The sequence below is a fragment of the Puntigrus tetrazona genome, chromosome 7 (genome assembly GCF_018831695.1).
Source record: "Puntigrus tetrazona isolate hp1 chromosome 7, ASM1883169v1, whole genome shotgun sequence".
Classification (NCBI taxonomy): domain Eukaryota; kingdom Metazoa; phylum Chordata; class Actinopteri; order Cypriniformes; family Cyprinidae; genus Puntigrus; species Puntigrus tetrazona.
In genome coordinates, this window is record NC_056705.1 from 13,121,238 (window position 1) to 13,148,043 (window position 26,806).

Below are 26,806 nucleotides of genomic sequence, written 5' to 3' on the forward strand. Positions count from 1 at the left end.
AGACAAAAACCGGCCCCATGCACACACTACTTGTCTGTCCATATGTATGGAAGTTTTCCTCTTAGGGTGACCGAGGTGCACCACCCTCTGTTTCTTATTTTATCGATGATCAGTATCAGTGCTCTTGTGTGTGTGACACATTTTTCATAATTTTGACTCTGTATGACACCAGGATAGAATTAAAATGAAAAAGATGAAACTGAAGTACAAATTTTAATCTTTCATTCAAGACGTTGAACAAAAATTAGCCTACAGAAATTAGAAATTAGCCTACAACCATGTTTATACACAGCCAACATGTTGTTTTTTTTGAGGCTAAATGGTTTTTTTTGGCAAAGTCTAATCGGGCCTTGTTTGCACTTTGTGGTGAGCCTTCTGTATATTTATTTTTTTGTGAAGTCTGAATGCTGCCTATGACCGCAACAACACCATCCCCACCGTCAAACACAGAGGTGGTGTAAGACAAGACATCTGCACAGCATCAAAAGGAAGATGGACAGGGCCTTGTACAGTCTGGGCATTAAAGCTAGCCAGGGCATTTAAAATGAATTGTGGATGGGTATTCCAGCATGACAATGACCCAAAACACGTGGCCAAGGCAACAAAGGAGTGTCTCAAGAAGCATATTAAGGTCCTCAAGTGGACCTTAATCCTATAGAAAATCTGTGGATGGAGCTGATGGTTGCAAACGGGCTAAATACTTGACATACTTGATTAAAATACTTGAAATACTTGATTAAATGCAAATCAATTCCTAATTTTTAGTTTTTTTGTCTAGATTTGTGTTGCTTTTCCGTCTCTCACTGTTAAAAACCTACCACTAAAACTACAGACTGACCATTTCTTGTCAGTAGGCAAATGTACAATCAAGAAGAATTTTTGCCACTGTATTAAAGAGCTGTATTTTCTTAACCTTTCCTGCAATGTGGATGAAAATACCCTCAAATCACGAGTGTGGACTTTAAGACCACGCTGATTAAACCTACGTAACTTGAATATGTTTGGTCAACAGCTAAATATGCTAAATATAAAAATACGCACGAGGGTTTGTCATGAAGACTGGAGTAGCTATGAAGTGTTGGTGAGAATATACTCTATGCAAATATGGGCTGATGTTGGGTGATGGGCTATATGTTACCATCCCTGCTGAAATAATTAAAACAGACACAAACGCCCATATAAGTCTAGGGTAGTTCATCTTAGCCACTTTGCTGGTTTAAGGGATAGTCCACATGATCAGACAGTCCAGTTTGAAAGAGTAAACCACCTTAGGCTGCTTTAAGTGATTCCGGGATTCCAGGAATAAACAAGAACCAGGGTAAAAAATAGCTTAGCTGTTTTCATTTCACGCAGACAAAGGTTAATCAGAGACTAGTTTTAATGTCTGGCAGCACGGTCAATGTGTCGTATCCGCGTCTTGAATCTAACATTCACTTACACGCTTACTTTTATGACTGACTGACCGACCGGAGGACGTCGTTGTAAACAAACTAAAGCTAGCCATCTCGTGAGCGCGCCCTAGAGGCGAAGTTTCGACGAAACGAAACCAGCACGTGCGAGAAATAGCCGCTCATGTCAGGAGCAGGTGAATAAGTACAAAGAAGCCATCAACGATGTGCTCAACAGCATGTGCTGACTATCTGTGCATTTAAAAAGAAACTGCTTATTTGATTTGACCTAATGGTGACTCGACAGGAGAAAGGGTGAGCGGGTTTTAGGTAAGTAACTACCGGTCTATTCCAGCCGCCCTACAAATGCGTTTTCAAGCGAATTATATTTTGCTTGGTATTTTTGTACAAATTGCGGAGTCGTATATTGTATTTCAAACCATCTGTCGGTGCCATGCTGTTTTGTCTAAAAGGCTTAGTGTTTCATTGTGCATCATTGTGTCTGTTTGTGCGGTACATTCACGATTAAAAATATGGACGTTTGTGTTGCATACTCCGCGAATACATAACTAAATCGTGTCACTGCCATGTTACAATGTGCTAAATATTACCAATACTAGACAACAGACAGAAACGAGACCGGCTTGTTATGTCAGTATAGTATTGGAACAACAAGGCTGATCTCATGAATATTAATTAACCCGCGCTCTTTAATTGGCTGTTGTGTTACATGATTAATATTTATGAGCAGTATGCCTTATTTTCATTGGACGTATTTTTACGTGTGACTGCTTTTTTAACATCACCATATAATTGCTGCTAATTCGAAGATCTAGCATGCTTTAAAGCTGAAATGTAACATCAAGCTGCAAAATAAAATATTTGAAGTCATTTAAACGTACATAAATGTGCTTTTAAATGTGTACGAGCACAAATTAACATCTGAAAATATCTGGACAGGAGTCGCCTGCGATAGGCAGAGGAGATTGATGAGAGAGGGCAAAAGGTAGGTTTTTATTTTAGCAGTCAAGTTTGCTATTGCTTTTTATTGTGCCTATTTATGTTCACATAGGAGCACCCTCAGCATTTAAAATCGGATGTTCTTGTTTGATAGTGTCAAGAAAATTAGAAAATCATGTTAGATGGTGCATTTGTGGCAGCTGTATTTTTAATATAAGTACTTGAACATATAATTAGAATTTTTTAATGTTATTGCAGGTATTGATTTGTGGACTAGTCTTTCTGGAATACTTTTCTTTACCAATATGTGCCGCTTGAAAACAGTAATAGCTTTGTGTTTTTGTGCACTGCACATATTTTAATGCATTGTTTAATAGAACATCCTGTTTCCTCTGATGACCCAGGTAATCCTGAGCTGAGCGGTCAGATTTTGTTCGGTTAAAATTTTCAGTCCACTGGTAATGACAGTTCAGAGTCCACCTCATGTTCGACTCATGATCAGCGTTTCGTTTCAAGACTACATTGAAAGACTTTACTTTTTCAAAATAACATACTGGTATGTGTAAATAAATCAGGATATGAACTGACACCTGTTCAATGAATCTTAGTTTTAGAATATAAACTGATAGGTGTTTAACAGCACTGTGACGCAGAGTAAATAGATGTGTTTAGTTTCAAGGTAATGTTTAAAAGACTGGAACAGTATGATCGAGGCCGGTTATTTGTCAAGAAACTGAGCGTTAAAACAAACCCTAGAAACATTGAATCAACCTAATTACGTTTATTGTTTGGTTGAAGATGTTTTAATGTCGTCTATGACACAGCTAAAGATTATGGACGTACACTTGCACTAGTCTTCTCTTAAAGGAATATGAAAATTTACTCACGTTCAGGCCATCCAAGATGTAGATGAGTTTCTTTCTTGTGTATCATTACATCACTTGTCTAAAGAGTTCATACAAACATCACAATAATCCACATGACTCCAGTCCATAAATGAAAACATCTCTCATCAAGGTTTTTTTTTTTTATTTTAAAACCATTGTGTCTGGCTAAGTACAAGTCCCCCATCCATAATATTGTATATATTCTCTAATGAAAAAATCATCTTCTCTGAATCGGGAGAGAAATATGCACAGTCAAGAGGATAACAGGGGATGGAAGCGTTATTATGGATTGGTATTTGGGCAGTGCCAGACATTAAAGAACTATTAAGTGCCATTAAGAAACTCATCTATATCTTACATGGCCTGTGTCAGTTTAGATCTTTCTTTTAATGGACTATTTCGTTTTTTTTTAGTGCAATCATGGATCAGCCCCAAAAGACAAAGGAAGAGCAGCAGTCGTCCTCACAAATGGCGGCACCTGATGGTGGCTGGGGCTGGGTGGTGGTGGGGTCTCTTTTCGTGTCCTCTGCCCTGGTTTTTGGGCTCATCCGCAGTCTGGGTGTCTTTTTTGTGGAGTTTGTGCAGTACTTTGGGAGAGTGCCCAGGCGGTGTCCTGGATAACATCCATTGGCTTGGCCATGCAGCAGCTAATGAGTAAGTTCACTCCTTCATTCGTTCATGTCTATATCAGCGAACACAACTGGGTAAAACAACACAGTTTGGCTTTACCGTTCAGTTGATTACATATGCCTGCCCGCAGGTCCAATAAGTGCAGCCGCATCTAATGTATACGGAGCTCGTCCGGTTGTTATGATGGGAGGATTCTTCTCAGGCCTGGGATTCATTCTGGCTTCCCAGGCAACATCTCTTTTACATCTTTACCTGACTATAGGATTCATTTCAGGTAGATGCTTTTGTAAATAGCGTCTTTAATGTTAACCAGTGTCAGGATCCTGATTCCTGTTTTTAACTGTGTTTATTAGGTTTAGGCTGGGCGCTGATCTTCACCCCTACTGTTGCATCAGTGATGCAGTACTTCACCTTGCGGAGATCTCTAGCCATGGGCCTGGGCTTCACAGGCGTTGGACTTGCTTCTTTTGCATTCTCTCCACTTTTTCAGTATCTAATAGATGTCTATGCTTGGCGTGGGGCACTGCTTGTCCTCGGAGGCCTCAGCTTCAACATGATTGCTTGTGGAGCTCTCATTCGGCCTCTAGGGAAACCAAAGGTTGTGGTGAAGGTAAGTGCTTCGATTGATGTGACAATATGAACAATATTAACAGAAAATGACATTTAAAATGTCACAAAAGATTTATATTTTAAATAAATGCAGTTAGCTACAGTTAAAGTTAGTAAAAAAAAATACTGAAAAATATTTGCCCAAAAAAACGGACACAGAAATTTGCAATGACAAAGCATTTATCCTGTCCTAAAATATATATATTTCACAAAAATACAATCCTCAAAATCCAATGGTTTCCACTAATACATTACGTAGTAAACCTATTTGCAAATGGCTATTAATAAGAAATGTAAATGTGCATTAAATCATAATGTTGAAATAATTTCTGAAGGATCATGTGACGCTACAAACTGGAGTAATGGTGCTGAAAAATAAACTTTGCTAGCAGAGGAATGCATTAAATTGTAAAATATGTTAAAATAAAAACTTTTGGACAGAATATATTATTAATATTTATTTTAATAAATGGTAATACAGTTTTAATTAATTTAGTTAAATATGTTCATTTATTTAACAATTGATGACTAATATATATATATATATATATATATATATATATATATATATATATATATATATATATATAATGGTACATTAAACGCATTTATATTTAATCAAAATAAATGTATTATAATGACTATTCTGCAGTTTACCATAGATTTATGGGGCTTAATGACTGTATTGGCTTGTTTCTTTTTGTGCCATTCTCAGACCGAAAACTCAACCAAGATCAACAAATGTTCTTCTTTGTTCTCCCGTATCTACGAGGGCTTTGAGCTCTCTCTGCTTTCACACCGAGGCTTCCTCACTTATTCCGTGGCCATCACCTTATTTAATGCCGGCTACTTCATCCCTTACGTTCACCTGGTCGCCCACAGCCGTCACATTGGTTTCACTGAGTACCAGGCAGCCTTTGTAATCTCTGTAACCGGTGTGGCAGACATCGTGGGCCGCGTAGCCTCTGGCTGGTTCTCGGATCTGGGCAAAATGCGGATGCAGCACATGCTGGTGGTGTGGACTGGGCTACTGGGGCTCTCTCTGATGCTCATTCCCGTTGGCGTGGTTTTCTCAGCACTGTTGGTTGTCGGTGTGATCTATGGGCTTTGCGCAGGAGCAATGACGCCGCTGGCTTTCGCAGTGGTGCCGGAGATCGTAGGCATGGAGCGAATGCTGGGAGCCCTTGGCCTGCTGCAGCTCATAGAGAGCGTTGGAGGGCTTCTGGGAGCACCACTGTCCGGTAGGAGCTCATGAGATCGTCACAGTAGTTTTTCTTAATTGAAGAGTTTGGGTCATCCAAGATGTTGGCGATTTTGTTTCTTTATCAGAACAAATTCAAAGACCAAACAGCTCATAAAAAAGCAAGAAGAAGCATTATTCTGGATATTTTGGACTTTAAACGATATTTTAGCCAGAAATTACGCTTTAAAGTTAAAATGCCTTAAAGATTTTTTTTTTTTTTTTTATGAGCACGTGGCTTTTTACTTCACAAGATTTTAATTGGCATGCTGGATTTGTGTGGATTACTGTGATGATTTTTATCAGCTGTTTGGACATTCATTCTGACGGCACCCATTCACTGCAGTGGATCCATTATTGAGCAAGTGATATAATGATAAATTCCTCCAAATCTAAATCTTATACCGCTGAGGAAGTGTATTTTTATTTATTTATTTATTTTTATTTAGCAAATATAAATTTTTAGTGGAAGTATTGGTGTTGATGGCTAACAACATTTATCTTTAGGTTTGAAGTGATTGTTTCACCTCCATTTTTTTTTTCTCAGGCTGGCTGAAGGACTATACTGGGACATACACGGTATCATTTATCACTGCTGGAAGTTTCCTCGTGTTAGGTATGTTAGTTACAATGACTCTTCCTTATTTCTGGTCTTGTGCGGCCCCTGCATCCCCATCATCTTCAGAGAATACGTTTCAGCATGAATCCATTGAAGACGGACTTCTCAAACAAACCCTGTCCTCAAATTCAGTACCTGAGATACTCTGTCCTTTGGATGATACCCAGATAGAGTAAAAGGTGTGTTGGAAGAGTGATGTTACACATCTAGTGCAAGAACGAGAAGAATAACTCAGGAAATTATGCTTCATACTAATTTAGGGGAAATATTATATATTTTTTTAATGTTTTGAGTTTTTGGAGAGATATTTTGCATTGTCTGGCAGGATATAGGCAACGTTTGGCATTGGAATCGCAAATCATATCGCACTGAATGGTTTTATACCACATTTTGCAGTAAAACTTTTTGTGGGATATATGAAATATACTCCATTCCAAAAAAAAAAAAATTAATGTAATGTTTGCTATTAGTGCTTTTCGGCTAACAACAAGACAATCAATTTGATAGAAGTTCTCAGGTTTTGAAAGATTTTGAAAAATAATCAGTTTCTTGTGGAAAGTTCAAAACAAATCTGGATTGTTTAATCATTCCTTGTATATATACAAGTAGACACGGGTTTTTGGGCATGCACTGTTAAATGAGGGCCCTTGAATTGAGTTATACAATAGTAGCATAAATCCTTATCATGATGTAAATGCAATAAAGTAACCTTGCAGTTACCAGCTTTTCTTTTTGATTACATAATTATGACAATATAAGGTTGGCACAGTCAGATATCACAACTGCAGCTCTACAGTGTTGTTGTAGTATAATTTGGATACCGTTATAGTTTTTATATTTTTTTAGTTTTCATTTTATTTAGCTTTAGTGATCGATCAACAGTATCCTTACTGCAGCCGTGTCCATATCCCGATATTTTTCTTAGATTGTCAAAATATGCAAATGTTTTGCATCCGTCAGTATTCGTTCTAAAAAGCCATTATTCTGCTGCCAGTCTATATAATTACACAAATAATTATATTTATTACTTTAATTATTTAAAGATACTTATTAATAGCTCTAGTATTTTTCTGTTCTGAAATCATCATTTTTCTAAATTGAAAAATATACAACATTTAATTAATTTATTATTAAATATATATTTTTTATATTATCATCGTTTTCCCTTGTCAATTCAAAATCACCATCAAATAAGGATTTGTGCTGGTTTTGTCCTAATACCCCACTTTGACTTTTTGAATTTGAGGGCACTGTATATTAAATACCACGCTATAACGCTGTCCCTTGATACTGCCATGTTACTGTATCTAAGAGTATGATGGCAAAATACTATTTATTTTAATTGACAGTTTGTAATATATTATTGCGATTTTTGTATTGTAAATTATTGATGCACTTCACCTCCTGCCTTCCCTGACAGGAATTTAATTATCATGCACAAATACAGCTTCAGGGTTTGGTGGAAAGACTGATGTTTGTGGTTTTCGTTAATCACGAGTTACTGAGGAGCATTTTGTATTAAAAACACGAGGGCTGCTAGCAAGAGTTTTCTAGATTCCAAACAAGCTTTTAACTACTTAGTTATTTTCACGTATCTTTCATCTGTTAAAAGCTAAAATGAAGGCAAAAAACAATTTGCCAGTAATTTGCTGCTGGAGGCTACTTCAGTATACAAAAGCAGGAAAGCAAGCGCTAAATGCTAACACAATGCTAATCCTGTTCTGCTCCTCAAGAGCATTTTTCTTTCACTTTTTTTTTTTACACACAACTTGCTGTACCTTACCTTGATTACAGCTGGACTGTTCTTGAGTTGCATATGGAGGAATATGATGATCGTGTTATGTTACTAATGTTACTAGCATTGTTGGAGACGTGCCATTTTAATGTTGCCCTTTCTGGGTCAAAATGGATCATGCGATTTGTGTATTACATCGATGCTTTTAGATATTGTATGATGGGAATCTTGCCCGACATGAAGGGCTTTTACTGTGATCTTCAAGATCCAGGTTTCAGTGTGAATATTGACTTATGTTTTCCACAGAGGTCGCTGATAAAAACAAATTCACTTAGAAATCATTGACCAAACATGTCATGCGTCAAAGCCTTTGTGTTACACATTACATTCTTCAGCGCCTTTTTGTTTTTCTTTTAAATGTTTATTTCACTCATCGCAAGAACTTTACTGTGCACAAATTGTTGTAGGTTGATTTTAAACCTTGTCAGTTTTCTACTTCCCGTGGGTAAACCTTGAATATTAGTCACTAATGCTGTTTTTAAAGATACACCTCTCATAAAACCAAACACGTGAGCCTTAATCTTCATAGACTGAGAGTCAATGAGCTTAGCTGCAGCTAGACTTTGCTTTCTCATGTGAGAGGCCCTTATTGCTTTGAGATTAACAGCACTGCCTTTACACACAGTGGTCTTTAAATGCACTGTAATAATGCAGTTTTACATGATCTTTAGCCTATTGACCTCAATATGCTTGCATAGTATGAGAAGTGAGATTTGGATGAATTTCTAAATCTATTAGCTTTGGAGTGCCAAAGCAGGCAGTGATATTGAACAATATTTCATCATCTGGTCTTTTGAACTTTATAGCTTTAGAACTGCGCAAGGTGACTTTTGATCTAAATAAAAGGTTGAATGGAATTTGCCATCTGAGCCATTCGGGTAGGTTTACCTTGTTGGTAAGCTCATGTTGGTTAGACAGGTTTTACTGGAGCAGTACCATATAAACTGTTTTAGGTAAACAAATTTGTGCTTTACTGTGGTTGAATAAAAGGCTATTTCTGTTTGTATTGTGCTATTGTGTTCTTGTTATATTTATACATGATTCTTCATAGATTCCAATATTCTAATAGTATGATCTTTTTATAAAGAATTATAGTATGAAACATAATTTAAACTAATATATTATGACAAGTAAAAATAACATTGAACTCAGCTGGATATATTACACACATACACACACACACACACACACACACACGGATAGATAACTGATATTTTCATTTGTGAAGTCAGGTTCATTCAAAGGTTTGGGGTTGGTAAGATATATATATTTTTTGTAAGACTTTTAAAACGAAGTCTCTTATGCTTAACACAGATACATTATTTTAAAAATACAGAAATATAGTGTTATAAGAAATTTGATATAATTGTGATATAACTTTATTCTGTTTGAATGCGTTTTAAAATGTAATTTATTCCTGAGATGGCAGAGCTGAATTTTCAGCATCATTACTCCAGTCTTCAGTGTCACTCAAGAAACATTAATTATTATTATTATTATCAATTTGTGGTTATTGTGGAAACTGTAGTGCACATTGTTTCAGGATTTTTGATAAATCAAAATCATTTGTTTAAAATATATTTTTTTAACATCACGCATGTCTTTACTGACACTTTTGAACAATTTACTGTGCATTTAATAAATAAAGCACTGAAAAAACACTAACTTTGAATGGTAGTGAACAGTAGTTTAAGCGTTAATGGTGATGTTATGTTAATGTTAATGAAATGCAAGTCGCATAATAAGTCACAAATCATTTATTTATTCAGCTACACATTCTACCGTTCTCACGGTCATTTATTTATACGTGTTGTTTAGAACATTGCATGCTCACAAAACACAACTGACCATATTGAAATGGTTTGTTTTGTTCTTATAAAAAGAGAAATTAAAATTATAAAGAAAATAAAATATTAAAAATTATACAGGAGAACCGAGAAAACAGTGATCTCTCACCCAAAGTAACAATTACATTCAAGTTGCATTAACACTGTGGCTCACAACATAGTGAATAAAAAGAAGAAAAGCAACTTGCCCACTAAAAATCATCTGGAAGAGGAGAAGTTCATTGCCAACTAAATGAGAAAGACAGATGTGTCCATTCCATCTCTACAGTCTGGCTTGTTGCCTTGCTTTCATGCCATTTGGAATGTAAACTTGCTCAAATTATAAATTATTCGGCTACAGAACATCCGTTAAAAGAAAAAAATAACTTGACAGGAAACACCAAATGACTGATGACATCCTAAAGTCTAAACTGGAATAAATATGCAAAAACCCCAATGTTTAGACTTGTGTACACCAGACAAACCAAATGATGCAGCTTTTCATATTATCTACTGGAGTATGTCTAAGTATGTGTGTGTGTGTGTGTGTGTGTGTGTGTGTGTGTGTGTTGGTGCAACATTGACATCTAGTGGTCAGGTGGTTTATTTCATATCAGTGCTACGGCGCTTAAGCTTCTCTGGATTGTTGGAGGCCATTTGGGAGAAATCCCTGAAAATGTCATGATAGGTATCATCACCTGCAGGAGGAAAGAAAAAAAATATTATTAGCTGAAAACTGTCTCGGGAATAAGCAGCACAAATTTAAACTATATGATGAACCTTAATTGTTCTTTTGCATCCTTGAAGTATTTGTTGCGTGATTCTCTGTTCACGTTTTGCATCCAGAACAAGCAAGACTAAGCATTACAATCATATTCTTTGTGAGAGTGAAAATTATACCCCTGTGTGTGGGAAGTGATTCTAAAAAGAGTTTAACAAGGTCTAAAAAGATGTTTGAATCGGCTTGTTGTGAACGCCACCACCCTGAAGGAGAGCTTTGATTTGGATTTGTAACTGTACATAAGTGCTGTGGTTATGCATACATAAAAGCATAGGGAAGCAGTAAATTACCTGTAGCACGCAGTGCAGAGGACACACACTGCAAGCAGTGGACACCTGGCCACCCGTCTCAGGATGTGCACACACACACACACACACGCACACGCACAAACAGCAAAAACAGATTTGTATACAGAGACACTGATGGACAAACTGCCTTAAACAAGCCCCGCAGCAAAACAACAGATGCGGAAAGCATAAGCACCACAAGAAAGCACACTTATAAACACCTGGCACTGCAATAAGAGTATCAGAGTAACAGAATCCTACAGGGAAGACAAGTATAATAATAAGTGATCATAACAACTGATCACCAGGAGACTGAACTTTAGACTGCATCTGCAGTTTGAAGTTTTGAATATATTTATGATGGTCATGTAAACATGTGGGTTGAATGGTGATGATACCCCAATCAATGCCAGATATCCATGCCCATGCCATAACAGCTCAATCATTTGCATTTTCCAAAGGAAATACTAGTGCTTGCAAGGCAACATGATTAGATAAATGGTATGAGTAGATAAATAATTAAACAATTTGAGAGTGAGAAGGATAGATAGATAGATAGATAGATAGATAGATAGATAGATAGATAGATAGATTTGAATAATGTATTGAGCTGTTAAGGAGCTATTCAATATATATTAAAAAAGTGGGCTCTATACATGTGAAAAAGTTTAAGTTGAATTATGTAATTGTGGCTAATTGGAAAGAAAAATGACAAGATGAGCTGATGTCTTGCAAGCACCGTAATTTATCCTTTACATTACTTTAAACAAAGTTGTAATGCCTGACCAGGTCTGAATGAACGTAAAATAAATCAAATATAACTTGTTAGTGGAGCAGAATTCTCAATTTTCAGAATTTGAATCCTAAGACAGACAGAGAGAAACCACTATACATTCCACTTGAGGTGTTTCTAATAGCAAACCCCAATCATACAAACAAGATTCGAGTAAATGCAAAATGTCACAATACTCATGCAAAACCGTATTCAGTACTGTTAGTACCACCTTTATAAAACATTTATAAAACTGCATAAGATCAAAACGACCACAGGTACTAAAAGCACTGAGCAGAAGTCAGATTCATTTCTTGCAACTGATGCATAGTGTTATCTGTTAACATTCAGTGTTTCTATACATTTTAAAGTGCTTTATCAAAGTGCTCAAATCCGCATACTGTCCTTTCTCTTTTTAAATTCTCTTTTAACTCAGTTTTCGGTTAACTCTGGCCATCAAGTGCCCGGCCACTAAGATGGTTCTTGATAGTTTGAAAGCTTTTCTTAGTGTGTCCAATCACAGACCCAGTCCCGCCCCCACCACCAGAGCCCCGCCCCTCAGAATGACCTGATGGAGTGCCGTCCATCTCCCGCATCTCCTTGTTCATCTTGGCTATCCGGAGTCTAGGATGAAAAGCACAATGTTAATTGAGTTATTAGCAGGAAGCACCTCATCAAATGTACTGTAAGCTAATTAGTGTCCTTGCCAGCTGATGTTCTCTAAGACTACTTACAGCGTGACTATGTCCGCGTTGGCGTTATCTATGGCAATGCCGATTGGGTCCTTATCATCAATGTCTTTTGCATTGTAGTCCGCTCCTCTCTTAAGAAATAGACACACCAGCCTACAACAACAGAGAAACGTTAAAGTATATATATATATATATATATATATATATATATATATATATATATAAATCCATTTTAAACCATATTAGTTTCAACTTTTGATATGTTACGTTCTTCTTAGTGCACACATCTGACACACATGGACAGAAAGTGGCTGCCAAAGGCATCCGAGTAATAAATTAATTCACACACAAGTTACAAAATGTACAAAAACAGTTACAAAAACAGTCAGATAACTATGTCTATATAAGTTAAAAATATATATATATATATATATATATATATATATATATATATAATAAAACAAAATGTAGTTTATTTTCTATTAATTAATTCTTGAATAAAAATGTTTATATATTAAATGTATTTTTATATAATATAAAATAAGAATATAAATGTATATACATGTAAATATAAAAAACAAAAACCTTTATTTTGGATGCGATTAATCTTGATTAATTGATTGATTAGTGATATATATATAGTGATGAAGTGATGGTTTAGATTCAACTGCATTATCACATATTCAACAGCAGGGTGCACCACTGCTGAAAAGTAGCAGGAAACGCTGCTACGATTGTAAGAATCAGTATTGCAATTGTTCAAATAATCAGAATTATTCTGAAAAACCAATTATTAGTATTTTTTACGCAAAACTAGTATCTAAGCCCGTGTTACCCTGTATGTCCCAGTATGGTCGCATGGTGTAGTGGTCCCCTCCCGTTTGAGTCCACCTGGTTAACATTAGCACCGTTCTGTAGAAGAAACTCACAGGCTGCCAAGGAATTCTGCAGAGAGAAATACACAGTGATTATTCACTTATGCAATACACACTCAGATCATGAACAATAGACTCTCTCTCTCTCTCTCCCACTCCCCTCTCTCTCACACACACACACACACACACTTACAACCAGAGCGGCTTGTATTAGTGGAGTTTTGCTGTCTTCAGCCACATTGACCCAGTTGACATCAGCGCCGTGCGCCAGAGCGTCTGCCATGAGAGGGAAATGCTGCATTGCCGCAGATCGATACAGCAAAGCCCCGGGATGAAGACCACTCAGATCCTCCTCTTCATCATTCTCTGTACATAGAGAGAGAGAGAGTGAGGAACGGTTTGTTTGGCCAAATGGATGTGTGAGCATCGTGTGTGTGTCTGTGTGCGTGTGTGTAACCTTTATAAGAGCTGGTATTGTTCTTCATTATGTCACTTGGGTTCAGGCCTGTAGGGGAAACATCAAGCAACAGCCCACTGATTAGATCAGTACAAACGGGAAGAGACACTTATTTTGATTATTTCAGTTTACTAGGGTCTTCGTGCTTGTTTGTGTGTCTCAAGTACAGTTACTAAAGTATGCATTCATTCTTGTTTTTAATACTTCTTTCACAGATTGTAGTTTGGATACTGTTTATTTACAATAGTGACAGTTTAGATTTTACTTTAAAGCCACATACTATTAGTTTTCATATATTTAATCAGCTGGGAAAGCAAATAAATTTCATGATGATTAAATTTACCCTTTTTTTCCCCAGTTTTTTGACAAATACTGACATTAAACTCATTTTCTATATTTCTACTAACTACAGAAATTCCAGGCAGCTTTTAAAACTGCGTTTATTTCCAAGATTCATCCATTAGCTTTTTTAAAGACCTCATTTACTCAAGTACTCAAGTACAAGTACTCATTTAAACTAAATTATTACCCAACTTCCCAACTATCTTCAGAATTTCAGTTGCATCATTTAAAAACAGAACCACAAGAGGATACACGAAATGTTCACAAAACCGACCTTGATTCAGCATACTTGTGCACTTTTGACTGCAAGCTACGACGAAGTTTGTTTGTAACAGAGTGCAAGGTTCTCTCTGGTGTCTGTTGTATAATTAGTGTCCATTTTTGCTATCAGTTTCAGTAACTTGCATCTCATTGCCATCTGTGTGTAGGATGTCTTCCCCACACAGACACAGAGGTCAAGTTATTACACGTGAGTAGTGCTTACTAATAGGCTATGTGTTTCTGTGCTGAACTGTAGAGGATGAACTAAAGACAATTTTTATTTTGGGCGCATGACTGGATGTATATGTGTTTTTTGGCACGTGTGTGTACCCGTGAGTCGTGGCAGAGTGGCTCGGTTGGGCTTGGGTTTGAGGGCAGGGCGTGCGTTGGGTCTGTCCTGCGTGGTTGCTCTGTTTCGTCGGGCACTGGAGCGCCGCAGGACGGTTCCTCGCCCAGTCTCCGGGAGCTTGTGGATGAATTTCTTCTCTACATATTTAGAACGAATCCATGACTCCTTATCTTGTCTGAGAAAAGAGTTTAATACAGATTATATTTACAGTGGTGGCCAAAATGGTTAGAACGCTAGTATTTTCACCGGCTAAAAATAGTTTCAAGTCATTTCTATGTATTTCTATGTTTTGCTATAGTGTGTCATTAGGAAATATCAGTTTCCAAACATTCATTTTGCCATTAATTGTAATCATGTGAGATTTTTGTTTGCACAAGGAGTCTTTATTTCCCTATAGGAACTACAGCAAAAGATAGAAACAACTGACTTTAGCATGTTCTAAATCTGGCCACCACTGTAATTATGTACACATTTCTATTGTTTTCTGTGATGACTATATAAAAAATACCCACTGTACCTCGGACTAGAAGGATGGGGCTTCTTGATTGTGATCTCCTCAATACGTGCCTCATATATCTTGTTAATAGCTGTGTTTCCTAACTCACACATGAGCTAGAAAGAGCAATATGAACAATAAGAAAAAATGTGAATAAAATAAATAAAAAAACCCCGAACTAATTCAATGCATATATCAAAAATGTATCTGATATGTATGGGCATGATGTCCATGCTTACTTTGACTAGCTCTGGCTCCCATGAGTCCAGTGTCAGGGATCGTACCTTCGAGAAATGGACACCTAAACTCCTGCAAACACAAAAACCAATTCAGATGGACGTTCATGTGATACATTATATAATTCTGAGTGTGTATGTGTGTGTTACCTGTGTATGCCAGAGCAGGTAATGCACAGCGTGATGCCCAGATTGATAGAGGCCCAGTCGGGGCCAGGCTCCCCGCAGTCACAGCACTGCCCATTCCCTGAAATGGCCTGCACCTCCTCCAGAGCCTCCCGACCGGATGATTCCGGCTCCCCTGCACTCAAACGCACACTTCCCGCAGACACTGAGCTACAGCGATCTCTCTGTTCAACACACAAAAACACACACATCCTCAATTCAGTAACCTTTTGGGCATGATTGTGTGAGTGGAAACTTTACTAATTTACTGTAAAAATAATAAGGTATTACATGAATTTTAAAAAATCTAAAAAGAAAAAAAAAGAAAATTTATTTGTACCTGACTAAAAAAAATCTTAAAATACAAATTTTAAATGAGAATGAATATTCTATAAAGAACATGATGTATACAAAAATTCACTGTAATCAATATTAATTTTAAAATTTAAAGTGTAATTTTTAATTTAGATAGGTTACTTTTTAAGTATTTCTCAATTAAGCAAAGTAAACATTGCTTCAATTAATTTTAGGTAATCACAAACAAAGAGGAATAAACGGAATATGTAAATGCTTTTCACTTTTTCCTTATAATAGTGTAGTTTGATTAACATTTCAGTGGCAGGTCTACATTTACACTGCAAGGCTTAAGGCACAAGTTCAATATTTTTATGTATACATTATGTGTGTGATTTATTTTCCCTCCTTTTTACCTTTACTTAAGACAAACTGACTATGCTGCCGAGACGCAAGGGATTCTGACCAAGAATCACATTTGACCATAGCAAAAGCATAGCTTCTTCACAGAGCATACATCTACATGTGCTGCAGACGGTACTACCAATACTTTATAAAGATTGTTGTCATTACATGAATATTTATTTTAGTGTAGGCCTGGTGCTTCTGACAAAATAATCTACGGTATGCCTACAGTTAGGTGTTTAGTTAAACGCGGATGTGCGTGACATACAGGGCCAAGATTGTCATCTCTTCTGTCCTGGAATGCTGAGGCGATGCTGTTCTGGACAGCGCTGATCCAGCTTTGCTGCTGTCGCTCTGAATCAGCCTGTAATAAACAGCTCCTACACACACACACACACACACAGATCCTGTCATTTGGAGCACGGGCGGGTTATGCACACACTCGTGCAAATGCAGAATAACATATTTACAGGACTGTTTACAGTCTAAATACAGACAGAACCCAAACACAATAACACAGGGACCAGAAAAATGTTGCATCCTCTAAAACACACATACACATTATATTCCAGTTCTGACAGATTTGTGTACAGACACACAGGGAGACTCACTTGGAGGGAGAGACCACCTCAAAGCAGAATCGTCTGTCTTGTTCACTGCAGGGCTTCACGGTGCATAAGCGCAAGTCCTCCACAACAACAGTGATCTGCTCCTGATACAGAGACAGAGAGCTTGTTTAAATAATACAAATGTGGTCTGCATGTGTGGTTTATGATGTGAACAAAAAAGAGAACAATTAAAACAGTCTCTCAATTCAAATTTTTAATTTTTCCAACATTTCGTCTGTGGTTTGTGTAAATGCATCTGTGTTTGTGTGTGTGTGTATGTGAGAACTGAAAGGTCATTAATGGTCAATGCTATGTTTTTCACATGTTACAAAATCTGATACTTACATTATGTTTCTTTTGGTAAACCAATTGGTTCTTCTGAATGGAGAACCAGCGCCTGCAAAATGAACACACACATCACAGCCATGCAAGGTATTAATATTGCAGTCAGACATATGATTGTAATTCATCTCAGAACTCACAGACTCACAGAAATAACATTCAACTGACAAATGTGCAAAACGGAAAGTCAAAAGGGCAAATGTATCTACAACAAGAACCACCACTGTTAAATATAAATGTAAACGAATACAAAACCTCTACTGAACTCAACTGCATGAAGAGAGACATACAGAAACACTTACACTTGCTCACAAATTAGCAAATAAAATTATTATGAAATAAAACAATTGACATATAGCTAAGGAAATTAATGCATAGTATATTACATTTTGTATTAATTTCTTAAATTCATTTAAAGTGCTATAACTGCTTCACTTATTAATGTATACATAGTAATTATTTGTTTTACAATAATGTAATACTACTGTGATTGAATCTCAAATTGCTGGAGTGTGTACCTGCTCCATGTTTTGAAAGCATTGCTGGCTCTCTTGTACAGGTAACCTTCCATCGCGATGCCATTGGGTGCATCCGGGCTGAAGTCCATTATGGAGTCATCATATGACACATCCTAAAGAAGACAGATGCACAAATATATCTTCCCTTAGATGCATGTATAGTGTCTTTGTGTACAGATACAATGGTGTGTGTGTGTGTATGAGACTGAGAGAGAGAGAGAGTCTTACTACCTTTTTCTTGACAGCACCATGCCTCTGCTCCATATCCCTTTTCTCTCTTGCAGAATTCAGGACTAGCTGAGTATACTGGAGAAACAGAGCAGAAAAAGGCAATCACATTTCACAGTTTGATGTCTAAATCAAAGTTATATAGGCAATGTTCACACCAGAGTGACCCAATTTGTGTGTGCGTGAATGCCGTGGAACATGGCACAGTGACTGACATCCTAAATTATGACCTGGGTCACTGTGTTATATGTAGAAAGATTCTAATAAGATTCTAATAAGATTTTTTTCCTTTATGGAAAGTCAGGTTGGAACAAAGTTATCTGATTTTACATCAATCTAATATTCATCTTAAAAGAAGGCATGATTTGTCTTTAATGTGAATAGAATTATTCATGAATTGTCATATTGAAGAATTGCCCAGAAAGGGCCATTTTTTATAAATACAAATGCATAATTTCTATACGTATTTACGCATACAGTTAAAGAAATGTTGCTTGTTTAGACAACCACATTTCTACCAATTTAAGCATCATGTGACAACCTCACAAACGTCAGGTTTGAGCTGAATATGAGAAATGGGCATGTGAATGTTTGGCAGATAGGATAGAAAATACTGAAAAGATGGAAACTCTTTGAGACTGAGGTTTGGAGCATTTAACTAGAGCTCAGAATGGAAGTTTAATTGCATATCATACAATTATAAACACATGCACGGAGGCTCAGTCTAAATCCTCGCTGCTGTGTATAGTTATTACAAGCCTTTTTTCAGTCAAGAGTTGCAATGATAAGTCTGCTATAATTGTAGTCTATCTGGGATGCGGTGGGTTTTTTGGACGGCAGTTAAGAGTCAAAGCGCATGTCACTGAATGAGAAAGGATGTAAGACGTGCTGGCACTTGCTCAACTTCCTGACCTATATCAAGAAGAGGTCATGAAGATCACCTCCACCTTCCCTTGTTATCTTCCACTGACTTTCCGTTCTCTCCCCTTCTCTTTTGTCAGTTTATCAAAACACCACATTTCCTCTTGTCCCTGGTTCTCTAACATAAAATCTGTAAATACGCAGCCACCTCTGTCTTTACATTGCCCCTGTATCCTAACAGTGCTTCCATCTTCTCATTTTCAATCTGTATATGGCTCTAAAAAAACATCGCTACTATGAATAGGCTCTAGAGATCTTTCTTGACATTTGTCTTGCTAAGCTTTTCACCATTTCCTGTGCTTACAGGAAGCTATGAGCAGGTTTTGCGGTTTTCACAGGCCAGTAGAAGGTGAGTAAGTTTCCTGTCTAAAACTTCTACATTTCAACGTTGCGTTCATCAGTAACATCATGTCATTACTTTGTCAAAATACCGTTGCATAAAAACAGTATCTTTAACAGCTATTAAACATCAAATGAATGGTGTTTGATCTTGTCAGTGGAATTAAAAGAACTAAGATATTTGCAGATTTTATCATTTGCACGCAAGTTTTAAGTCCACAAACTGCAGTTGGTGTTTGTTTATACTCTTAAACTGTTTTGCACTGTTTTTCGGGCAATTTTACATTACTGCAAGCACAGAAATGTTTGCCAACACGCAGTACCCGTGTGTGATACATACTGTTTCCTGTTGTTGCTCACTCTGGCAGAAAACTTCCTGTCATGATGGGCCATCATGTGATCTCTGAATGTACCATCACATTCCTGTCAGTAGACTTTCTGTCCTCTTTTTCAATTCAAACTTTACACTGCTGATTTTTAACTTCACAACATGATCGATTCGATATGTTTCTCTCTTCGAGTAACAATTGCATTTGTCCCAGTTCACACTTTTCCTTTCCTTCCTCTTTTTTCAGTCATGTGTCCAATCAGCTTTACACACTTTTGACATACAAATTAGCTGATAGATAAGACTGACCGACACACTTCTTACCTCCTCACTCAGTTGTTTGCGGTAGCTTTCCAGTTCTGTGAGTGACTGGTATCCTTGCTGGAAGAACAAAGCCTGGGACTCCATAAGAGAAAGCATCTGACACACATTCAAACAGAAGAAAAACACACAAGCGAGAGCCATTTCAGCTACCGTTCAGTCCTGATCATTATAATAAGATTATACTTAATTATATATGAATATATATTACATTATGACACATACCGCCATTAAAATTTCAGTCTTCTTCCTTGACTCAATGACATTAATCTAAAGTTAAGAGAAAAGAGAATTCCAATAATACATGAATACAAGCAAAAGCAAATAATCCAAAGGATTATTACAATACTATTACAAGAACAGAGGCTTAGGGGTTACCTCGGTATAACATCAATACAGTATGTTTTTCATTGCATTAACTAATAAGAGAAATCTGCAAAACAGTTGGTATGTGATGACCAGAAAATTGCATAATACAGTTTTCTTTTTAATTCTGAACAATATCTACAGTGTTGTTTTATAGTTTCAATCGTAATGTTTTTTTGCAGTGCGTTTAGTTTGTTTGATACATTAGTACAGTATATGGTGCAAAGATATTTATAGATTTAAATGTGCCTCGAGTCCACTGTATATGTATGTACCTGCAGCACATAGTCCAGTGCTCCTGATCTGAAGGCTCTGCGTGCATTCAGGAGGTTGTTGCTGGCTTCTTCCACCTCATGCTGTTTTCCGCGTGGTGCCTGTGCGTTCCTGCTCAGCGCCGCCTCCAGGTTCTCGCTGCTGCGCTCAAACTCCTTCCGGACATCCTTAAAACGCTTCACATCCCTTCAGGAGAGATACAGTAGGAGAGAGAAGTTAATATTTGCAGTGAAAGGGATCAGAAGTATGTATGAGATTTACACAGAACAGAAGATCTGATGCTGAAAATGTTAATTTAGTGAAGAGGCAGAGAAAGAAAACGCCTTACTCTTTCACAAAATTCAGTAGCTTCGACCTCACAGACTTTTGTGTGGTTTCAATCACCTCCTGTTGGGAGAGACATCATTCGTGGAATGGGACATAAGCCAGAAGAAAAGTAAAAACAGGAACAGGATCTCCAGAGAGATTGTTGGCACACTGGTCACCAGTAGTAACAGTAAACGTAAAAAGAAAGAACTTCACCCACCTCTTGAGCGGTGACGATGTCTGACAGCTTTTTAGAAAACTTTTCTAAACATTCCTGAAGGAAAGAAGCGCAGCCTCTATTAGGATTCTATTAACTTTCAATCATTTTCAAGTTATAAGAAAACACACAGGCATTTGTTTCTAATTTTATGTTCGATTCATCAAACACTTACACTTTTGCAAGTAGTTTTAGTTTTGCACGCTTACAAAGGCTTCACTTATTTGACCAAAAATACAGTAAAAACTAATATTGTGAAATGATACAATTTGGCTGTATAATTCATTCCTGTGAGGAAAAGCTGAATTTTCAGCATCATTATTCCAGTTTTCAGCATCCCATGATCTATCATGTAAAGAAATATTTCTTATAATTAATAATGTTGAAATCAGTATAATTATAAATCGCTTTACTGTCAGTCTAATGCATCCTTCTTAAAAATGTATTCATTTATTTAAAAAAAGAATTAGGAGACCACTTGAAATATCTCAGTTTCTCTAAAATTAATAAGTATACGTTTGATTAAAATATTAATATTTGCTTTATTCAGTGAAAGCCTGATAACATTTCTTCCAAATTTCAAATAAAAATATTAGCACTTTTCATTTGCACAAAATGACAATTGTTCTAAAAAATAAAGACTTTTTTTGAAAAATCAGGGTTACCAAATGCTGATTTTATTTAAAATTCGGAAGAAATGTCATCAGCAGTGAACAGAACACAACAAAAATCGTGTATAACTCAAAAACAACACACGATTTGAAAAACCAGAGAAACTTTTTCAGTAAACTCTTAATTTTTTTACTCATTAGTCCTATTTTCAAATCTTTGTCTCAATTGCTTAATGCTTCCAACCTCTATCAGACCATCAAACATCTTCACATCCCATATTTTATCATTTCTCATATGGATCTGGAATCTACTGTACAGCCGTGTGAGTAATATTTTTATATCACTTCCTTCTTATTTTGACGCCGTTACTGGCTCAGGTGTCAGCTATAGCCCACGTGGGTTTTGTGTACAGTAAGTAATGCTCATTTGAAATCGTTGCAGGACTGTTCATACACTCACCCCCATGGTTCGGTCCTCAGAACAGTGGTGTCCCAGCTCTTTGAGGCCATTTACAAAGCTCTTACTGTTCAGGCAATAGGCACGGCCTGCATCCAGCATAGTGTGGCACTGTTTCACCAACTACACAAACACAGGTTTTTTTCCAGGACGTTAAATAATGTCATGTTATTCATAACATAGGCGTAATCCTCACGGAAACAACATTTTCGTACCAATTGTTAAACAAATTATCACAAGATGAACAGTATGGTTTGAATTCATCCAGTCTAATAAATTCAAGGGGAAATTATGTTAAATAATGGTTAAAAGCTTTTCAATTGGCAATTCCTCTTTGTAGTTCCTCTGCGTAACACTATATCTCTTCACAAGACCACAGAGCGGGAGACGCATGCCAGGAGAGAGGAACAATGACTGTTTCAATTTAGGGAATTGAGCATTGAAGGTCAAACACATAAACCCTGCAGCAATGATATTTGGTTGTCTATTGTGTATTTATGGTGTGACTGCGTCTGTTATGGTTTAAAACAGTAGCGTAAACTTTTTTTTAATTAAATATTCTGAAGAAAACGAGAGTTGGTGTGGCGCTTGACCATGCAAAACTCTAATAAATAGTGGCCCGAATCTCTATATATTATGAGATGAGATTTTTTTTCACCTGTTTTATCATTCACAAGTTGCAAGGAAATGAGTTTGAACACTTATTCACTTTTCCTCTTTAACAAGCCACATGTTTCGAGCTGTCAATAACGTCCATAATAGAATGGGTTTCATTCTGGCATTTAAATCCAACTGTTGGTGGTTTGTTCTTCAGTATGAACATTAGTCAGAGTGATACTCCACTTAATGATGAGTCCCTCGGCATTTCCTCACCTTCTCGAGTCTCGTCTCCAGCTCACTGACGTTGACCTCCACCTTCTCGATTTCTGCCCTGTTGAAACACAGCGCATGCTTTTTCACATACAGAAGTGAAAATAGAATGAAATCCCATTTAATGTTAAACGCAAGCCTGTTAAAAACGCTACAAACACAGCTGTGTTATTCAAGAAAACTATTATATTGTACTGTTTGATTCAGCAGGGCAGATGGTTGTGTGCATATACATCTGCATTCAAATTGTAGATTTGTATCAGCGAATCTTCGTTTGTAGATCATCAGACGAACAAAGAACACACCAAAAAATAGCTCAACTCTTTGAGGTTTCCCGCTTTTTCACACATGCACTACAGACAGACAGTATATGATGCTTATATTCTCCCACTCAAAAATGCATTTAATTATTAATACAAAAACAGTAACCTTGAAACGTAATATTGCAAAATAAGCCCAAATGCACCATAATATATGTTATTTAAGTAATGGCTGGAAAACACTACGTGATTTTTGCCTCAATTTCAGCGTAAGAGAGTCAATGCTAGTTGCTGGAAGTCTGCAAAGCTGACAGATTTCACAGAAAATCAGGTAATAAAGACTATGATTATATCCAGCTGGAGAGTATTAAGCGTGTTTGAGATATTGAGACATTATTTAAACGCATACTGTTTTCACTTATCATACATCTAGCATTGCGTGATTTGTTGTGGTCGATACGATCTGAATTTGGGGCAGTGAGGGATCCTCCGTGGATGTGCACGCGTCGTAAACGCTCATTTCAATGCATGATTGTGTGCGTATTGAAGAAAAAGTTGTAGCTTCCGAAGCAATTCACCCCTAAAACGCGCTTCCTGTCTTCTGTTTATCATTTCAGTATCGCTCGTCTCACTTCCTGCTCCCCCACCACTACCCAGCCGTCACTTAGCAACCGGAGGCAGCCGCAGTCTGAAGCAAACTAGGCCTCGAAAGTGTTCAAGCCAGTAGCCTTCTTACACCTTCATGCGAACTTGTTCTTTTCAGTTGCTCACTGTGTATGAAGGTCAGAAGCTGCGGTGCGCGGCTGTACGTCTGGTGTAGATATGTTCCAGATGCTCTGTATGTTTAGATCCACATGCGACAGACGAAAAGGGATATTGTGTGCGTATGCAAGTACATTTCTGAGTGGCGATGACCTAATTTTTGAACTCACTACACCCTCTGAGTCTGTTCCCTCTGCAGCCACTAAAACATGGCACTCAAACTTTCCATTATGCTGCCCACTAAAATCTACAGCCAAACCAGAGAAAAAAAAAGACCATTTCAAGTCGAATAGGGACTTTAAAACAACTCTAAACGTGTTATTCTTATACCAATATCCTTTAAATAAATAATTTTCTAGACAATAATAGAATTATAAATGGTAAAAAGGCCACAACGATTAAAAAAAAAACCCTGTCATACTGTCCACAGAGACATTTAATTCATCATCTCATTCATTCCTTTTGTATAGACCTAAGCAAATTGCCGTGCGCTACAGTGGCCGTTGGGCTACATTTAGGGCTGATCTGAGATCAGTTTTAATCAAGAACGTCTGGGCCAAACCCATTAATCTGAACTCTTTGATCTGATCCTGGAACTGCTTGGAAAGAAACCTGCTACGTCACCCCTTCTGCACATGACAGTGAAGTTTATCATTTTAATGTGGCGCACGTGACCAGCCTTTTATATAAAAACACGCATAACTGTGTATCAATATAGCAGTCGAAATTATATTTTATTTATCTAGATCACTTTCGCATTATTTTGTGTTGTTAAATATTTTAAGTGATATAAAAAAGGCTTACCTGAATCGCGGGGAGTCTTTTAGGCATTCTTCAAAATCCAGTTTGACAGTCATGTTGGTAAATACAAAGAAGGCGGTCGACGCGCACAATTCTTTTAATTCCTCACAGTTCTTTCACGCGGTGTTCCTCAATAGAGTTCGTTTACGATGTAAGCGTCCAACGCTGTGAGACCACTGGCGTTGACAACATCGGGATTCGTTTAGAAAAGATGAATTAAACCAGTCGTTTCCATTGGGTGGTTTCGCTGTAAATATCAGTCGGGTGTTGCCTTGTGAAAGCAAAAAAAAAAGCATCTTCTCAAAACCAAAACTAAAGTTTGCGTTTTATTTTAACGACGAGTTAAAATAAAATAACAATTTGTGAATAATATAAACATTAAAAAAGAAAATTTAGTAAACCGTGCCGATAATGATGGCCTCAAGTACATTTTCTCACCTAAATGTTCAAGAGCACGCTTTCATTAAAAGCTCCATTCTGCGCGTTTCATCCATGTAGTAGTCCACATATTCGTAGTTTATGCATCGATATGGCAATCTGCATGTCCGGGTACGTTTCCCTTGAGAGACTAAACTTGTTCTCACTTCGCAGGAGAACTTTTTTTTCCGCTCTTGAATTTGCCACAGTCGGTCCACCCCCCTTCGCGCGAGCGCACTTTATTTCCGGGTTTCGGTGCACAGAGAAATTAAAGCAGGCTGTTACAGTTAGCTGTTTTCAGGAGGACCTTTTAGCGTGCTTCTAATAGTATGCCTTATTATTCATGTTTTAGATGACCGAAGGTCTTTTACTAAAACATACATCTCGTTTGAATGATTTTGCTTTAGTCTCGTATCGCCTAGTCACTGATTTCATAACGAAAAGGCGAGAAAATGATCATTCCCAGTTTCAGATGAAGGTTTTTTCAGGGAGTGTTTCTAACATCACGTGTCACCAAAACCACGCCGCTTTTGTCACTAAATCTGCTAGCAGCTTATCCATACTTGTCCCGGTTAAACCTGTTGTTCATAAGAAAGCCCCACCTGACAGCGGTGAAAGCAATCTAGCCAAAACCGAAACACGGGCAAAAACTGAGTCTGAGTCAGAGATGTGAACTTAAAAAAAATCCCATTCGGCTTTTAGCCCGCTTCTGACACACGCAGGCTAAATTAAACATTCACCATCTTTCTCTCTCACTGATGTAAACAAAGCAGTAGCAAGTCCCCTACCACAACACAAACTCGGTTTCACGTAGGTTAATGGTAAACTAATGTATGCATAGACACCAAAAACGGGGTTTCTGCGGGATTTATTAAGTTTTTAGACACTTTTTAGACATCTTGTAAACGCAATAAACTGAAAGGGAACGCGACATAAATACGTAGCCCACTCGTGATGGTCGGTGTCATGGAAACGTGTTTTGAGAATTGTACAAAATTAGCAACGCTAATTTTTCTCCCCCAAGTTTGAGAATACAACTTTCAACAGGTTACTTTTTAATGAATAAAAAACGCTTGAATGCCTGTGTCCCCAACCAATGCGGACCGTTTAACAAACACACTGCGAAAATAGTTTTCCCCTAGTAGCCTGTCGCTTTGTTTTTCGGTTTGTTTGTTTTATTATTTACAATGCTAATTCAAAATGCTTTGCGTATGAAGGGAATTAAAACATACAGAAACGATTGCAGCCCACATAACGCGGTGCAAATGTCTCAAGAATCTTAAATCGAGTTACATTTACTCGAGAAGCTAATTCGTTAAATCGCGTAGGTTTATGATTAAAACAATAATGTCCGTCATACCTCCCAGACAGATAGGTTACGTATTTTGCGTTTTGTTCAGAGGCCCTGGGAAATACGGCCTTGCTGATTGCATTTCTGCGAACGAATTGCAGCTAAATCGCATGTTTTTGGCGAAACAGCTACCTCTGCTGGTTG

General features: G+C 37.3%; 2 protein-coding genes across 2 annotated transcripts; one reads left to right on the top strand and one right to left on the bottom strand.

Moving 5' to 3' along the window:
* Positions 1-1,741: 1,741 nt before the first annotated feature.
* Positions 1,742-9,139, top strand: slc16a13 (solute carrier family 16 member 13). Its single transcript, XM_043244695.1, is given in 7 exon segments — positions 1,742-2,394; positions 3,649-3,824; positions 3,827-3,889; positions 3,996-4,139; positions 4,219-4,475; positions 5,190-5,715; positions 6,262-9,139. Coding segments are annotated over 7 exon segments (1,515 nt in total). The 5' UTR covers positions 1,742-2,377; the 3' UTR covers positions 6,594-9,139.
* Positions 9,140-9,869: 730 nt separating this feature from the next.
* On the bottom strand, positions 9,870-25,490 carry acap1 (ArfGAP with coiled-coil, ankyrin repeat and PH domains 1). The gene is made up of 24 exons (XM_043244271.1): positions 25,333-25,490; positions 24,898-25,165; positions 23,075-23,132; positions 22,205-22,324; positions 21,137-21,190; positions 20,939-20,997; positions 20,613-20,796; positions 20,197-20,241; positions 19,975-20,070; positions 18,066-18,140; positions 17,835-17,947; positions 17,320-17,371; positions 16,978-17,078; positions 16,635-16,746; positions 15,653-15,852; positions 15,506-15,575; positions 15,288-15,382; positions 14,752-14,945; positions 13,819-13,866; positions 13,555-13,727; positions 13,322-13,431; positions 12,529-12,639; positions 12,363-12,418; positions 9,870-10,652 (listed from the first exon to the last, which is right to left on the bottom strand). The coding sequence occupies exons 2-24, from the start codon at positions 24,948-24,950 to the stop codon at positions 10,558-10,560; spliced, it is 2,274 nt and encodes a 757-aa protein (XP_043100206.1). The 5' UTR covers positions 24,951-25,165; positions 25,333-25,490; the 3' UTR covers positions 9,870-10,557.
* Positions 25,491-26,806: the final 1,316 nt, after the last annotated feature.